Genomic DNA, 18,513 nt, shown 5'->3' on the forward strand with positions numbered 1-18,513 from the left:
GCCTGGGCAACATCATGAGACCCTGTCTCTAAAAAATAAAAATAAATAAATTAGACAGTCTTGGTGGCATGCACCTTTAGTCCCAGCTACTTGGGAGGCTGAGGCGAGAGGATCACTTGAGCCCAGGAGTATGAGGCTCCAGTGAGACATAATTGAGCTTACATGACAGAGCAAGACCCTATCTGAAAAAAAAAAAAAGGAAAGCACTACCAATTTTTGTTTGTTTGTTTGTTTTTGTTTTGTTTTGTTTTTGTTTTTTATTTTTATTTTTATTTTTTATTTATTTATTTTTATTATTATATTTTAAGTTCTAGAGTACATGTGCATAACATGTAGGTTTGTTACATATATATACTTTTGCCTTGTTGGTGTGCTGCACCCATCAACTCATCAGTACCCATCAACTCGTCCTTTACATCAGGTATAACTCCCAGTGCAATCCCTCCCCCCTCCCCACTCCCCATAATAGGCCCCGGTGTGTGATGTTCCCCTTCCCGAGTCCAAGTGATCTCATTGTTCAGTTCCCACCTATGAGTGAGAACATGCGGTGTTTGGTTTTCTGTTCTTGTGATAGTTTGCTGAGAATGATGCTTTCCAGCTGCATCCATGTCCCTACAAAGGACACAAACTCATCCCTTTTTATGGCTGCATAGTATTCCATGGTGTATATGTGCCACATTTTCTTAATCCAGTCTGTCACTGATGGATATTTGGGTTGATTCCAAGTCTTTGCTATTGTGAATAGTGCTGCAATGAACATACGTGTGCATGTATCTTTATAGCAGCATGATTTATAATCCTTTGGGTATATACCCAGTAGTGGGATGGCTGGGTCATATGGTACATCTAGTTCTAGATCCTTGAGGAATTGCCATACTGTTTTCCATAATGGTTGAACTAGTTTACAATCCCACCAACAGTGTAAAAGTGTTCCTATTTCTCCACATCCTCTCCAGCACCTGTTGTTTCCTGACTTTTTAATGATTGCCATTCTAACTGGTGTGAGATGGTATCTCATTATGGTTTTGATTTGCATTTCTCTGATGACGAGCGTTTTTTCATGTGTCTGTTGGCATGTCTTCTTTTGAGAAATGTCTTTTCATATCCCTTGCCCACTTTTTGATGGGTTGTTTGCTTTTTTTCTTGTAAATTTGATTGAGTTCTTTGTAGGTTCTGGGTATTAGCCCTTTATCAGATGAGTAGATTGCAAAAATTTTCTCCCATTCTGTAGGTTGCCTGTTCACTCTGATGGTAGTTTCTTTTGCTGTGCAGAAGCTCTTTAGTTTAATTAGATCCCATTTGTCAATTTTGACTTTTGTTGCCGTTGCTTTTGGTGTTTTAGACATGAAGTCCTTGCCCATGCTCATGTCCTGAATGGTATTACCCAGGTTTTCTTCTAGGGTTTTTATGGTATTAGGTCTAACATTTAAGTCTCTAATCCATCTTGAATTAATTTTCGTATAAGGTAAGGAAAGGATTCAGTTTCAGCTTTCTACTTATGGCTAGCCAATTTTCCCAGCACCATTTATTAAATAGGGAATCCTTTCCCCATTTCTTGTTTTTCTCAGGTTTGTCAAAGATCAGATGGCTGTAGATGTGTGGTATTATTTCTGAGGACTCTGTTCTGTTCTATTGGTCTATATCTCTATTTTGGTACCAGTACCACGCTGTTTTGGTTACTGTAGGCTTGTAGTATAGTTTGAAGTCAGGTAGCATGATGCCTCCAGCTTTGTTCTTTTGACTTAGGATTGTCTTGGCAATGCGGGCTCTTTTTTGGTTCCATATGAACTTTAAAGCAGTTTTTTCCAATTCTGTGAAGAAAATCATTGGTAGCTTGATGGGGATGGCATTGAATTTATAAATTACCTTGGGCAGTATGGCCATTTTCACGATATTGATTCTTCCTATCCATGAGCATGGTACGTTCTTCCATTTGTTTGTGTCCTGTTTAATTTCACTGAGCAGTGGTTTGTAGTTCTCCTTGAAGAGGTCCTTTACATCCCTTGTAAGTTGGATTCTTAGGTATTTTATTCTCTTTGAAGTGATTGTGAATGGGAGTTCATTCATGATTTGGCTCTCTGTTTGTCTGTTACTGGTGTATAAGAATGCTCATGATTTTTGCACATTAATTTTGCATCCTGAGACTTTGCTGAAGTTGCTTATTAGCTTAAGGAGATTTTGGGCTGAGACAATGGGGTTTTCTAAATATACAATCATGTCATCTGCAAACAGGGACAATTTGACTTCTTCTTTTCCTAACTGAATACCCTTGATTTCTTTCTCTTGCCTGATTGCCCTAGCCAGAACTTCCAACACTATGTTGAATAGGAGGGTGAGACAGGGCATCCCTGTCTTGTGCCAGTTTTCAAAGGGAATGCTTTCAATTTTTGCCCATTCAGTATGATATTGGTTGTGGGTTTGTCATAAATAGCTCTTATTATTTTGAGATACGTTCCATCAATACCGATTTATTGAGCGTTTTTAGCATGAAGGGCTGTTGAATTTTGTCAAAGGCCTTTTCTGCATCTATTGAGATAATCATGTGGTTTTTGTTTTTGGTTCTGTTTATATGCTGGATTACATTTATTGATTTGTGTATGTTGAACCAGCCTTGCATCCCAGGGATGAAGCCCACTTGATCATGGTGGATAGGTTTTTTGATGTGCTGCTGGATCCGGTTTACTAGTATTTTATTGAGGATTTTTGCATCCATGTTCATAAGGGATATTGGTCTAAAATTCTCTTTTTTTGTTGTGACTCTGCCAGGCTTTGTTATCAGGATGATGTTGGCCTCATAAAATGAGTTAGGGAGGATTCCCTCTTTTTCTATTGATTGGAAGAGTTTCAGAAGGAATGGTACCAGCTCCTCCTTGTACCTCTGGTAGAATTCAGCTGTGTATCCATCTGGTCCTGAACTTTTTTTGGTTGGTAGGCTATTTATTATTGCCTCAATTTCAAAGCCTGCTATTGTTCTATTCAGGGATTCAACTTCTTCCTGGTTTAGTCTTGGGAGAGTGTAAGAGTCCAGGAAGTTATCCATTTCTTCTAGATTTTCTAGTTTATTTGCGTAGAGGTGTTATAGTATTCTCTGATGGTAGTTTGTATTTCTGTGGGGTCAGTGGTGATATCCTCTTTATCATTTTTTATTGCATCTATTTGATTCTTCTCTCTTTTCTTCTTTATTAGTCTTGCTAGCAGTCTATTTTCAATGGCTATGTCTTCATCTACTATAATGTATTTATCCACCCCCGCCACCTCACCACTTGTACATTCAACTTGTTTCCAGGGTTATAATTACTGCATTATTCCAGTTTATAATCCCAATGGCAATAACAGAGAATGTGTAACCTTGACAATTATAGGTACTATTTTTTGAAGAATTATATTAAAAATATAGTAGGTTTAATTTTTTTCCAGTTCTTTGATTTATGTAATTAAACTTATTTTTTCCCTATTGACCATTTGTATTCCTTCTTTTATACATTACTGTTTATCTCTTTGGCTTAATTTAAAGTTATTCACCATTTTTCTTATTAAGTTACAAGGATTCTTTGTATTTTAAGGATATTAACCATTTATATGTTATATGTAAGAAATATATTTCGAATTTATCATTTACTTTTAAAAGTATTAATGATTTTTCTGTCATCCAGATAAATTTTGATTTTTATTATCACATCTATAGATCTTAACCTTTGTTATTTTTTCTTCATTTTTAAGTGATGGGAGATCCTACTATCTGAACTATATAAATATTATATAATTTTCACCTATTTTTCAAGAATTGTTATGGTTTTATTTTTTATATTTCATTTTTATTTCATCTAAGATTTCTCTTACTTTTCAGTACAGAGATCCTTTTTTTTTCTCAAATAATCACCCATTGACCCAAGCAGTGCTTATAGAATATCATCTTGTCTTCTATGCTATACTTCTCTAATCTATAAATATTTATAGATACTCATTCATGTTTTATTGTGTTTGTAGAAATTTCGGAACAATGCTAAACAATAGTGGCAAACATGGGGTATAAGTGTCTGGGTTCTGGTTTTATTGGGAAAATCTCTTATTTTTTCGTATTAAGTGTGTGGATAGATTTTCTTACACAGAACCTTTTTGGGGTTTTTGTTTATTTTCAGGTACACTAATAACAATCCAAGGCAGAATCTTCACTGACGTCTATGGAAGTAATATTGCACTAAGCTCAAATGGAAAAAATGTTAGGATTTTGAGGTAATCTTTTGATGTGGAAATATACTCTTATAAATGAGATATAATATTCCAGAAATAATGGGCCAATGATATTAAATCCCATTACAATGTGGTAGAACTAACCAGTGTTTTTTCAGCCATATTATAGAAAGTAAAACAGACTGTTGGAAGATTCATTGACACGAAAGCAATGGTCGATATGTCTTTCTTTATTGGTTTGATGTAATTTCTTATTGTTTTGTGATGGATTTATTAATAGGAGAAACACACAGACAAGTCCAATAGTAATTGAGTTATAGTCATACAAATTTATTACTAGAGGCCTTTATTACTTAATCTAACTGCCTCCTTTTGTGTATAAAAACACCTGAGGCCTAGAGGTCACATAGCTTAGGGTCAGGAGTAGAACACAAGTCTCGTAACACAGTATTTGACACCTTTTCTACTGCTTCATGATTTACAGGCAAGTGCTAAAACCAAATATTGTCAATAACTCATTAACAGGCCAAGCTTTGAATCCTGTTTTTTCCATTTGCCAACTGTGAACTAGACAGTAACTTTGGCTAGTTAGCTAATGTCAAAAAAAAATTGTCCACATTTTGGACTGAAAACTAGCATTGTCACTAGAGTTTCTTCCTGTAGCATAGATGGTGTTATTTCAGTACTGCCTTTAAAGACTGAAAGGCCTGTTTATTTCCTATAGAAAAAAGTATAGACTCACAATTATAGCTTTCAAGATTTTATGTTTATCGAACTCATGCATAAAACATGATAAGTTAAACAATTCAGATAGCAACTCAACAATTAGAGAATTTTTTGAATGCTATAAAGGTGAGGTATACACACACACACATACAAATATATAATTTTGTAAAACAAGCAATTTAAAAGATTTTAATAAGTGAAATAAAGATTTATCTGGCATTGTATAGAATAGAACCTTTAATTAAATCACATTTGTATGCATCTATAATTTCTGAAAATGTTCATACTGATTCCTTATATGTAATAAAAGAACTTCCAAGTAGAGATATTTAACATTTTATATATACTGATTAGTAGAAGTAAAAATTTTGTCTGCTTCTCATAGCTGAGTGTTATGAGTGGTTTTTATTCTAATTCTTATACAGGGTTTTCTAAGTCATCCTTTCCCATAATGAGGCCAGGAAATAGAAAGTTTAACTTTCAAAAAGAGTTTCCTTTTTTCCTCCACTGAAACTGGAATTTATTTCTGCTTAATATAAGGGTTTGGATGGAAATTATTCCATGAAATCACAGAATTGCAGTGAGAGGGGACTTTAGAGATCAGGCTACCTAATCCTTATACTCTGGAAATCCTGAGCTATTATATGTAAATTCAGATTTTTTTTTCAAACGTCTATTAATGTGTGGGCAAGAAAGTCTTAGAGCTGAATTTATCTCATTTCTACCGTGTTAATTATGATACCAGGGCTCCCGAGGCAATTTATTATGCCTGGATTCTGTTAGTAGGGAGGGAGTTGAGAGCAATAGGCTGTGTTCTGGGCAGGAATTCAGGAGACCTGCTTCTCACAAATCTTGTTCATTCAACTAAATCTCCAAATTCAGACCAGGTAGAAATTATAGAGGACATGCAAATGGAAAGAGGGATTAGTGCTTACTAAGGAGCTTTTGATCTAAAAAATCAGGTAAAAAGAATTCTAAAAAAATATGTATTTAAGACCAAATAGGGTGGTTTTACTCTAGGTATGCATACCCAGACCACTGTGTGGATTATCAACTGTGGTTAAAAACACTGACTGCAGCCAAACTGAGTTTGAATTCCTGCTCTACCCCTCATTGTCTGCAGGCTTGGGCAAGTTGCTTAAGCTTTCTGTTTCAGTTTTTTCATGTGTAAAATTGAAGGATAATAGTTACTAACTCATAAGATGTTTGCAAGGATTAAAAGTCATAGGAACCTATTCTAAGTGTTAGCTGCTAAATTTATTATTTAGCTAGAATGAGGCAGGAGATTAGATGGAGAATTTAAATCCACGAATATGTGTAATGGTTACAATAATTCAGTTTACTTGCTTATACAATCCTAATGTAATGATCAAATGAATGGACTTATGTATAAAAGTATATTAAAAAGTTCAAAATTTTCTGCAAATGAAAAGTCCTTATTTTTTATAGTTCAAGTTTGTATCTGGCCTTATTTTGAGTCTGGGATTTGCTGTCACAAAAGGTGATGGTTTATTCTGGTGTTGCAAAGAATCCAATACCAGTCAGTCACCTGCCAGCCTCCAACAGCATCAGGTACTATCAGCCCCAAAGTAATAGGTCAGACCCGATCACCTGGGGAAATACAGAGGCAGATGCTTTCCCTGCAGCCAGACTCTGCCTCTGCTCAGCTTCTTATTTTCATTCATGTGTCACTGATGCTGTTATACATCCTCTTTCTCCTGTTAACTTTGTGATGGCTGTGCTGTTTACCTTAATTCCTATAGTATAAAACCTACTACAAAATTCTTTTTATTTGAGATGATTTAATTTCAGATGGATGAATTTATTATCTGTTTCTATGTTGTCTTTTCTTGTAGTACTTAACACCTCTAACACACTAAATATGTTATGATTATAATGTTTTATTCGTCTTTCCCAGTTAAAATGTCAGTTCCATGAGGGCAACAAAGGGATCTTTGTTTCATTCACCGATGTGTCCCAGTACCTACAGCAGGGACTGCCACATAATAGAGGTTCAGTAAATGTTTTATTGAGTGAATGAGTGGTGGATAATAATAAGTGATTGAGAAAAAACAATTAAGGGAGTCAGTGAGGTTGATGGGAGGAGCGCATATTTGAAACAATTTGTTAAACATAACTTGATCCTTTCTAATAAAAATATTTGTACAGAGTTTACATTGGAGGAATGCCCTGTGAACTTCTCATACCACAATCTGATAATTTGTAAGTAATTCAAATTATTTTCTTTATAAAAACAAATAGCAGATATAAGCAAACTAAATTTAAATAGTAATAGCTACCAATACTGCATAGCTAAATGCTTTATAATACAGTATAAATTATAATATTCCACAACAAATTAGCAATCATTTTTACAGTTAGGTGCTATCTTATATCCTACTCAGTTTCCAAGATAGTATAATATGAACTATTTAGATTTTTATGAGAAAAGATGTTTTGAGCAATATCTTTATCAAGGAATTATTTCATTTGGCAGTATCTCAAACTCTTTTAAAGGAATATTAAAGGGCATAGCCAAAATTATAAAATATTTTTTGTTACATAAAATTTTATTCAAACATCTCCAATGAAGTCTGGGAAATAGTTTTATTTGACAGAAATTTTGGTTGTTGCAACAATTTCTCTCCTGATTCATATTCTGAAATTAATGAGTTGTTTTTAAGAGAAATACAATATTCTAAAATTTTAGTGTCAATATAAACTTTGACATTAACTTTTTTTATTAGGTATGGTCTAAAACTGGATCATCCAAATGGAGATATGGGTTCCATGGTTTGTAAGACAACTGGAACTTTTATTGGCAAGTGTTGGTCATCTTTCTTCATAATGCTTACAGATGCCTTATTCTATTTCCCTGTTTTGTATTCTCCTAGACCTCCCTCCTCTGCCTTTTGGATCAGTTTTTTTTTGTTTTTTGTTTTTTGTTTTTTTTAAGTATTTTCTCTTTTCCTTGGCTTCTTTTCACTTTCATGCCAGCATGTATGAATTAGTATTTTCTTATGGTTTATATATAAGGTAAACTTCTTCAGGTTTCTTTTTTTCTTCTTTCTCCCTTCAGCATTCCATGTCTAATTTGGCTGTTTTGCCTGTTGCCTTAATTTTGCTCTGTTCTTTTCTTCTTGACCTACGTCCTCCAGACACGTAGATGTGTGTGTGTGTTACAGAGTTTCGCTCTGTTGCCCAGTCTGGGGTACAGTGCTGCAATCTCAGCTCACTGTAACCTCTGCCTCCCGTCTTCAAGCAATTACTGTGCCTCAACCTCCCTAGTGGCAGGGATTACAGGCACGCAACACCATGCCTGGCTAACTTTTGTATTCTTAGTAGAGACGGGGTTTCGCCATGTTGGCCAGGCTGATCTCCAACTCCTGATTTCAGGTGATCCTCCCGCCTCAGCCTCCCAAAGTGCTGGGGTTACAGGGGTGAGCCAAGGCAACTGGCCTTCTTTTAAATCTTGAATGGGCTTCCCTCCCTTCTGTCTCAGGCCCTTTGCAATCTTCCTATCCTAAACATTTCAGATAAAATGTCATGTTCTCAAAAAGGCCTAGGTCATCACCTGTCTTACATTCTTAAAACTCATTCTACTTCTTTCTTAATAGCCTTATCACAATTTTTAGTTCTCTGTGTCATTGCTCTTGGCTAACTGTTCCCTCCACTAGACATTATGTTCTGTTAGAAGAAGGACAAGCTGTGTGCTCACCCTACATCTGCTCTCTCAGCCTCTAGTACAGTGTCTGAACAATTAAATAGCTCTTAAATAAATAAAAGAAATTTCAGGGCAATATGGTTACATATCTGTTCTTTTATTATTCTTCATTCATGATCATATTTTGCTAGGTGTTTCTAGTTATAACTTCAAGACACCTTATTATGTATATTTTTATATAGTGGCTGCTTCAAGACAGTTCAATTTTTATTTCTTTGATGATAAATAGAAAATTGGATAAGTACAATTTTGATTTTGTACTTTTTCTCTGCTTTTAAATCAGCTTTGTAATATAGAGTTATTGTTCTTCTGTGATTGGGAATTTGATTGTGTATTTTCATTAATTCCAGGTCATCACAATGTCAGCTTCATCTTAGATAATGATTATGGAAGGTAGGCTATTTTGTACATAATAATTTTTATAATTTATTCAACTGGGCAAATAAGATAAAATGTATATTTACTTTGTGCCATAGATGCAGAGGTTTAAAAACTTAACTACTTTATTTCCCCAAATTAATAGTTAAAGAGTCTGTGACTTCTTTTCCCTCATAATTTAGGCTTCATACATAACCTTTCTGTTGTAGGGAAATCTAGCATTAACTAAAATACCATAAAAATCTTCACTTGTGTTATGGAAAAGTATTATTTTATGTCCTGCAGCTTTTCTGATTTAATTGTAACTTTTTAAATAACTAAAGCAATTAAATTCAAATTTAAATTAATGGGAGAATAAACAAAACCTCACGGTTAATATTACCTGATAAAGATTTTCTTTTAAGTTATCGACATAGGGAGTTGTGAAAGATGGTAGTTATATCTTTCAATTGTGCATCTTAACAGCAATATTAATAACTCATATTTATGACTTTTAATAAAACTAGAACTCATTTCCAGATGTTCTACATTCTAATTTCAGTAAGAAAGATCATCATACTTTTATAGAAATATCAGAGTATGCAAATCTCAATGCATGTTGAAACCCCGCATTATAGATAATAATAGTGAACATTTAGCAGCAGGCATGGTGTTAAGCACTTTACATACATTATCGAGTTTAATCCTCCTAAAGAAGCTCCCAAGGATAGATTAAGTGTTATCATCCACCCTATGTTACCCACTGGGAAAATGAGACTTAGAAACATTAAATAATTTGCCTAGGGATATTCAGCTAGTAGGAAGCAGCATTAGTGTGCAAACTCATGCCATCTAACTCTAGGACCTGAGCATTGTATTCCAGTGCTTTGCCATGACTGATGGAGTGATTCAGCAATCAGTACCACATTTCATCACTACTTACGATCCTGATCCAGGATTCCATACCATAGCAGGATTTCTCTACTCTTGGGAGCATTTGCAAATGTGTGGAGAATCCCCTGGCTGTCACAGTAACTGGGTATGTTAATGGCCTTTAGTGGGCAGTATCATGATGTGCCAAACCCAAATCAATTGTTCTGCCCAAACTGTCACAGTGTCTCCTATTGAGAAAGTGAGTTGACAGAAATCCAAATAAATTGCATTAACACTCAATCCTAATATAGCTATAGTAGATCAATAATAGGAAAGATCTGTTAATTTCTTTTTTGTCTCTGAACAATGATCAGAGGTCTGAAAAAATGGCAATATTACAATCAAAGTAGATTTTATTCCTGGCAGCACTCACAGACTACAAGTGAAGGATGAGATTTTGTTGCTTCATGTATGGAACTGCAATTGGTTAGTGAACTCAAGTGCACTAGCATTGTATTTAGAGACCATCTACTTCTAAACATCTAGAGGAAATAGGTGTCATTATAACAAAACGATGCCTGACTGGACACTTTATTATAGACCAATATAGGCTAGACCAAAACTAAAAGTAAATCAGAGTGGAAGATATATAAACAATGCTATAATACAACTTTGTGATTTACATGGGACACATGACTTAAGGTCGCATAACTTAACAATTATTCTCTTCAGGGATGACTTACTTACATACGACTTGATAAGCCAGGGCAAAAGGATTTTGTTGAACATATTAGAAAACCATATTAGGAACAATAATTACTGAGTTTTAAATGATTTTTTGAACTATACATGATTTTTAAAAATGCTCTTAGTAGCAACCTTCCCAAGGTGAAAGAAAAATGAATTCTTAGTTCTGAGTCTGTATGAAAAGCATTAATTGCCAAATCCATCATATGTCTCTCAGAGAAATAATTATCCAAAAATAGAAAATTCGAGTGATCAAGGTTGAATGTGATTGATAAGAACCCATAAATCAGGCCGGGCGCGGTGGCTCAAGCCTGTAATCCCAGCACTTTGGGAGGCCGAGACGGGCGGATCACAAGGTCAGGAGATCGAGACCATCCTGGCTAACACGGTGAAACCCCGTCTCTACTAAAAAATACAAAAAACTAGCCGGGCGAGGTGGTGGGCGCCTGTAGTCCCAGCTACTCGGGAGGCTGAGGCAGAGAATGGTGTGAACCCGGGAGGTGGAGCTTGCAGTGAGCTGAGATCCGGCCACTGCACTCTAGCCTGGGTGACAGAGCAAGACTCCGTCTCAAAAAAAAAAAAAAAAAAGAACCCATAAATCAATATGCTGCATTAACATGCCCAGAAACTTTCAATTTAGAAATGCCAGCAAATTCACATATAATAGAAGCAAAAATTCTGCATTAAATTGTTGATTCTATGGACTCAATTTATAATTCCACCCCTACCCAATTTTAAAGCCAATGGCTGTTCCTTTGTACAAATGTCTTAGAATTGAGGAAATTTGTGTTTCTGTATAAAATATTCTTATGAATTTAAGATAACTGTTAGAAATATGGCATTTATGATTTTAAAGCCTAATTTTAAGATTACATGGTATTTTTTGAATGTTAAATCATTCATTAACTTATAAAGTTGATATTTCACAAATTTCATGAGCATTGTTGAATATCAAATGAACCAATTAAAGGCCTTTCTGTGGCATCTATTCTGTATTTCTTTTAATAGCCAACCTTCTCTTCTCTATTACCCCAAGTTCAAACAACAGCTGTTCCAAACTGATAAGGTTCAGACGACGTTGCCTTAATTGAGAAATGCCTAGTCATTATCAATGAATTAGTGGAAACAACCTCAGTGTCATCCAAAATAAATTACATTCAAATTTTATTTCAGGAGGCAATTTCCCCACTAACTTAAGAAGCAGAGTTAATTTTTGAGATGCAGGATCTGACCGGACACAATATCGTTGGAGCTAGCAAGGTTTCAGATCTTTGGGAAATCAGCCAAAAGGCTTGTGACATAAAAATATGAAATCTAGCATGAATTTCTTAAGTAACTAATCTAGCATAAAATATTTCCAGAGACTCTGTAGTCTTGCAAATGAGCATAGTAATGCCTGGGTTAGATTTATAGGAGCGCTAATTGTTGGTCTCAATGACAAGATTTACATTATTCTTTTAGATTCTAATTCAGTATAACTATGATGAATGAGACATGAGTCTTAATATTTGAATTTCTTAACTTTCCTAATGGAGAATGCCTTGAACGTAATTAAAGTAACAGCATTTAATTTCCAGAATTATTTTCCTTCTTAATTCTTTAGGTTTATAGAAGTATAAGTGCGTATCTATGAATAATGGGCACTGTGTTTATTAAGGACAGTTTTAACCTGGTCAGTTATTGCTAATTTGCTGTCATCCACTTGCAGTGTCACACAGATTAGTGGGTGGAGGAGGAGTACTGTGTAATACATAGGTGAGGAGGAGCCACAGCTCTGGACTCAAACTGCCTGGGTCCAGTTCTGTGTCTGCCACTTACTTACAGTGTGATCTTAAGTTAATTCTCTGAAATTCACCTACCTCATGTGGTTGATGTAAAGATCAAACGGCATAATCAATTGAGAAGTCTTAGCATGATCCCTCCTCTTAGAACAAAAAAGAGGTTCTAAAAGAAGACAGACTGGCATGGTCAGCAGAAGATCCTAGCCTTTATAAAGGGTAATCCTTGCGTATGCTTTTTTATGTCAATATAATTTCTTAAAATAAACTCTAGGGCCAGTCGCAGGGGCTCACACCTGTAATCCCAGCACTTTGGGAGGCCAAGGAGGACAGATCATGGGGTCAAGGGATAGAGACCATCTGGCCAACATAGTGAAACCCCAACTCTACTAAAAATACAACAAAATTAGCTGGGCGTGGTGGCATGCACATGTAGTCCCAGCTACTTGGGAGGCTGAGGCAGGAGAATCCCTTGAACCCGGGAGGCAGAGGTTGCAATGAGCCGGGATTGCACCACTGCACTCCATGCTGGCAACAGAGCGAGACTCCATCAAAAAAAAAAAAAAAAAAAAAAGTAAAAGAAATCAACTTTATTGAGATATAGATTGCAATTCAGTACCAAATGTATATGTGTATGTCACCAACAACCAAATCAAAATAAAGAAAATTTTTATCTTCTTGCAAAAGTTTCATCCTGCTTTTTTGCAGATTATCACATAATTACTATCGCTGAAGTTAAAAAAAAAAAGTTCCTAAATTAAAGATCATTTAAAGCAGAAAATTTAACCTTTTTTTAACAGGAGTTTTCCACAGAAAATGGCATATTTTGTTTCTTCTCTCAATAAAATTTCAATGTTTCAAACATATGCAGGTATGTGACTTTTCTTTCACTCTGTTGTAGGGGGGAAGACAGTGTATAATTGATTTAATCAAACCAAAGGCAATGAATGTAAGGTGTATTATATTATTTGATGTACTGCTAGGAAAGGAAAAATGCCTAAGATGGGGAGTCTAACAGGAAGCTCCAACATTAAGCAGGACCTCCTTCACGGCAGACAATATTCTTAGTGTAAGATTGATTGAAAAATAAACTCATTACACTAACACAGACAGCAGGTAAATTTGCATGTTTCAACTTTGGCTATTGGTAAAGGGAGGGAAAAAAATCTCCACTGTCAATCTTAACCAAAAACCAGTATATACGCCTCTCAATTTACAATGGGATAACCCCATCATAAGTTGAAAATATTATTAAATTGAAAATGCATTTAATATGCTGAATGTGTATTAGCTTAGCTTAGCTTTCCTTAAACGTACTCAGAACACTCACATTGGCTACATCGTCTGACAACACCGTGCTCTGAAGTTACAGGTTGTTTACCCTCATCATTGTGTGATTGACTGGGGGCTGCTGCTGGTTGTGCTGCTCAGCATCAGGAGAGAGTATTTACCGCATATCACTAGCCTGGGAAAAGATCAAAATGCAAAATTCTAAGTACTATATGGTTTCTATCAAATTCATTATTTTTCACCGTTGTAAAGTCAAAAAATCTAAAGTCTGACTTTGGTAACTTGGAGACCACTGAAACTGTCTCAGATTTATGCTCTCAGTGTGGTCCAAAAGAATCCTCAAGAAGATCATAATTTAATTTAAAGAGGTCTCAGGTTGCTAGTATCCCTTGGAGAGTATCAGAACAAACACAAATCATCCTGAAAGAATTGTGCTTCACTCCAGGTCAGGAGTGATGGAAAGATACATTTAGATTTCAAAGATGTTAAAAAAGGTGAGTCTTGGAATCAATCAAATGTGATGTATCTTGGCTTTTCTAGAAGCTTATTTAGTGTGAAATTCATATGTAAGAATACATAGGTATTTGATAGAGTTAATAAGGATAAATTTTAGTAAGAATCTGCCATATGTCATGTACTGGGCTATTTTACAATATACCTACAACTTATATATACAAAGCCACAAGAAGTTCAATCATAGTGAAATGTATTACTATAAGAGAAAATTATAAGAAGTTGGTCCATGAACATAGGAAAGGTTCATTCTTCAAGAGCGTATGGAAGAAGAGTGGTTCTACCTGCCTTCCTGCTCAGCTCAGGTTTTCCTTACTTCTTTAACGCTCGCATTACCAATGTTGCTTTAATACCAGTCACCACCAAAGCCTGGTCCTTATGGAATGTAAGTCTCTGTCAATGCCATGTTTATTGTCATTTTTGCAGGATTGCATCAGAGAAAGTAATGAAACACCTAATTTATGCAGTTGGTAACAAAGGTGCTATGGCTAGGTAATTTGGAAGTTTTAAAAAATCGGGCATTTGCGTTTATGTGTAATATTTATGGTATTTTATTTAATGTGCTTTTACCCCAGAGGTCACTATGATTTTCCCTTCACAAGGAAGCATTCGAGGTGGCACCACGCTGACAATAAGTGGACAGTTCTTCGATCAGACAGATTTCCCCATCAGAGTTCTAGTTGGAGGTATTCCTCATGTTTTTTTGATATATTACCTTATTACCACCAATTCTGCCTGTTCTTTAATAATTCGTAAGACTAATAATAGTCTTTTCTCAACTCATGCCTTCAATTGGAAGCTGAATATTTTCACACAGTCATTTGGTTCTGGGGTTTGATACTCTTTCCATTGCAATTTTCCAGCAAGGGTCACTTCCTGAAACCTCATGTGACTAGGACCTGAGCTTTAGGGTTGGCACCAACAGGTTTTGTGTAACAGCATTGCAGCTGCCATCCATGAATTCCTCGCCACAGTTTAAGGACACATCTACCCTTAATTTAGAAGCTCTTAAATGCCCTTTTTGAATGGTTGTTATTTCTCAGCGAGTTAGCTAATTGTGAGGAAATTTAAAGTAATATTTTGGGTTGTTCTCCTCATATTCTTCTCATATACTGTGCCTCATCTGGACATCAGTAATCACTGATGATATTGGCCTTGAAAAGAGCAGTAATTTCAATGAGTTGTCTATTTACAAATGCATGTAGGACTTGGTTTTGTGATTATGCTTCACTTTTATGTGTCCTGTCCAGATCTGTTCAGAGGTAGGCAGCTATGCAGCTCAAAAGGAGTGAATGTGATCTTGGGAATCTTCCCATTCAGCCATAATGACATCACTTTTATTGCTAGTCAGGGGACAGGATGCCTGCCCATGGAACAAGGCATATGCATTTCTATAGTCCTCTTGCTCAAGTACTTTCTACCTTTTATAGAATCTGCCTGCAAGCCAGCCAAAATGTGATTTCAGAAAAAAGAGAAATGGATATTAAGCAATCTCACGTAATATTTATACAGTCTTCTTTCGTGTCTGCATGAATCCTTGCTGGTCATTGGCATACATACTAAAACCTGGGCCATAAATATTTAAAATTCATATATATATTAATCTGACCAGATTTTATGTTTTAAACATTAAAACTCAGGCCATAATGCACTTTCAATTTATATAATATGTTTTATAATCTGATCTTATGTTTATTTTGCATACGACTATGATGCTGTTGATATGAAAAGAGAACATATTAGTTTTCTACCATCTTTCATTACCATTAATATGGCAACCAGATTCCAGATTTTGAATCCTCAATAATCTATTGAAAATGTGATGTTTATGTGTCTTTCCTTTGCTTCCAATAAAATGGGTGATTGGTTTAATATACTGTTCCTATTTACTGTTTTCTGGTTCAAATTTCTTGCATCCATAAAACATTCAAAATAATGAAAGGGGCTGGGTGCAGTGGCTCATGCCTGTAATACCAGCAGTTTGGCAGGCTGAGGCAGGAAGATTACTTGAGCCCAGGAGTTTGATACCTGACTAGGCAACGCAGGGTGGCCTGTCTTTACGGAAAAAAAAAAAAAAAAAAAAAAAAAAGACTGGCATAGTGGTGCATGCCTGTAGTTACAGCTACTTGAGAGGCTGAGATGGGAGGACTGCTTGAGCCCAGGAGGTGGAGGCTACACTGAGCTATGATCATGAAACTGCACTCCAACTTGGGTGACAGAGTGAGACCCTGCCTCAAAAAACACACAAACAAATAAAATGGTGAAAAGTAGTGTCAAAATTTAAATTTTCCAGACTATCAAACAAAACTTGGCAAAAATATCTCTCTCCATTTCCGTTGTCCTCACATTTCATGGGCTGCAATTGCCATTTCAGTGACTACTTTCTGAGGCTGACCATATGTGAGGCGTTGTGAGGAACACATGGAGGCTTAAAACATAGACTCTTCTCGCAAGTCTAATTGTGCTGATGTAAAAGTTATAATAGCTATCTTTTAAGCTTTTTTCCTGTTTTGGTTTCAGTTTATCTGTGAAGATGCCATTTAACAGTTACTACCCCCCTTTTTTTTCATTAGAAGAACTTGTACTAAACCAGCATTTTTCCTACTCAAGAGGTCTGGGGTCATCTACCTTTGCAAATTCTGAATGACATGGGTTTATTCAGCAGCTTATCTCCAAGGAACAAAATATAAGTTTTTACTTTGGATTTGGAAGTGATACCTTGTGCAAAGACATAGTATTGTCAAATTTTTTATCTCAGAAATTATGAAATTTTCTATCTCAGGCTTGTGATGTTCCACCAGAAAAAATGTTGCTTTGTGGAAGTATGACAATTACTGCATGAAAATCTTTAATAGAGAATATGTAAAAGAAATAAAGAACCCCAATTTGCCTCCTGTTTATGCAACTTTGTTTTAATTGCAAAAGTGCTTAAAGATACACTGATGTGATTGCATTCTGAAGTTTCAGTAGTAATGGTTTTGTATCTTGCTTCTCTATAGGTGAACCTTGTGATGCTTTGAATGTCACGGAAAATAGTATATGTTGCAAAACACCCCCCAAACCTCATATTTTCAAAGCTGTATATCCAGGTAAGTTACCATCAGGGAAAATGGCCATTTCTGTATTTACATAAAAATAATATATTAGTAAAAATATTATTTAAACTTTTTAGAGTTCAGAATTTGTAGTAAGAATTGTAAGAAATTTCCTCCAAGTTTTAAAATTTACATTTTCTGGATTAGAAAAAATTTCTATTAAAATAACTGGCACAAAGCTGCACCTATGGAGAAAAACCCAGCCTAAATTATCAAGACACCCTACTGAAAACAGCACATCTCTACTGACAGAGCTTAGTTATGCTTTTATTTCTAATTAAACTATGATAACTAAAACTTGGTACAGTCTACATAGACATTTTTTAAATGCTTTTTCCTGATTAAAAAAGATAAATAGGGGAAGTTAAATATTAACTTGTCTAGAAAAACGTGGGAGTGAAAACAGGAGATGAGAGAAATATTACTCTAAATTCTTTTCAGACTTTCACCTTGTGACCCAGTGAAATTGCTTTCCTATCTACACTAATAACATTGAAATGCTGTACACGTGTCTGCGTGTGGTGTGTATCTCATATCTTGCTCGCACAGTGAAAGTTGTTTATAATCGTGTCATTGCTTCACATTTGAAGCCAATTAAATGGTTTACTAACCTCTTAAATTTCATTGGTTTGAATATTAGGAAAAAATGAGCAGTTTAAGAAAATAATTTTGATAATTTATAATTGATGACTTTAAAGAAAATTGTATACATCACTAAACACTGCTGCTGTAAAAGTTTGAAGTGCTCAAGCTTGTCTTCAACCAAATTCAGCTGAAGAAGAGTAGCCATTATTTCCCATATACAGACTAGCTTACGGCTGTTAAAGAAAGAAATAAGCCTAATTGTTGTTGTAGTTGAAGGAAAAGAAAAAGAGAGATGGCTCCTTTCTGATTAGGAAAAAATTTAATCACAGGGGTTATTCTGGCAAGTATAGGTATAGTTTATTGAGAGTATCCTGTTTTTGATTCTGTCCAAGAAGAAGAAATCCTAGAGTAGAAGTAATTAAAAAAAAAAAAGTAAAACAAATATTGAGAGAAACCTGAAAGCCAACACTTTCTCTTCTTTGATTAATGGCTTTATAAGCCATTAATTTACTTTTGTTAGAATCGTCAAGGCAAAGGTTTTGTATTAAAATGGCATGAATCTTGAAGTTCTGCAACATCAGCTATATCATAAGTAAAAATTACCATATATTATCTTACATAAAGCACTTTTTAA

The 18,513-nt window shown here is 35.2% G+C and overlaps 1 protein-coding gene across 1 annotated transcript in view; it reads left to right on the forward strand.

The window, feature by feature from the left end:
- PKHD1L1 (PKHD1 like 1) overlaps nt 1–18,513 on the forward strand; it is a 162,034-nt gene that overhangs the window by 15,435 nt on the left and 128,086 nt on the right. Inside the window, exons 6-12 of the mRNA XM_033203683.1 lie at nt 4,140–4,233; nt 7,087–7,140; nt 7,665–7,738; nt 8,992–9,034; nt 13,197–13,267; nt 14,775–14,885; nt 17,199–17,288. Of these exons, the coding sequence (XP_033059574.1) occupies nt 4,140–4,233; nt 7,087–7,140; nt 7,665–7,738; nt 8,992–9,034; nt 13,197–13,267; nt 14,775–14,885; nt 17,199–17,288 (537 nt within the window). The remainder of the gene's footprint in view (nt 1–4,139; nt 4,234–7,086; nt 7,141–7,664; nt 7,739–8,991; nt 9,035–13,196; nt 13,268–14,774; nt 14,886–17,198; nt 17,289–18,513) is intronic.

The sequence above is a fragment of the Trachypithecus francoisi genome, unplaced genomic scaffold, assembly GCF_009764315.1.
Source record: "Trachypithecus francoisi isolate TF-2019V2 unplaced genomic scaffold, Tfra_2.0 Lachesis_group7, whole genome shotgun sequence".
NCBI lineage: Eukaryota > Metazoa > Chordata > Mammalia > Primates > Cercopithecidae > Trachypithecus > Trachypithecus francoisi.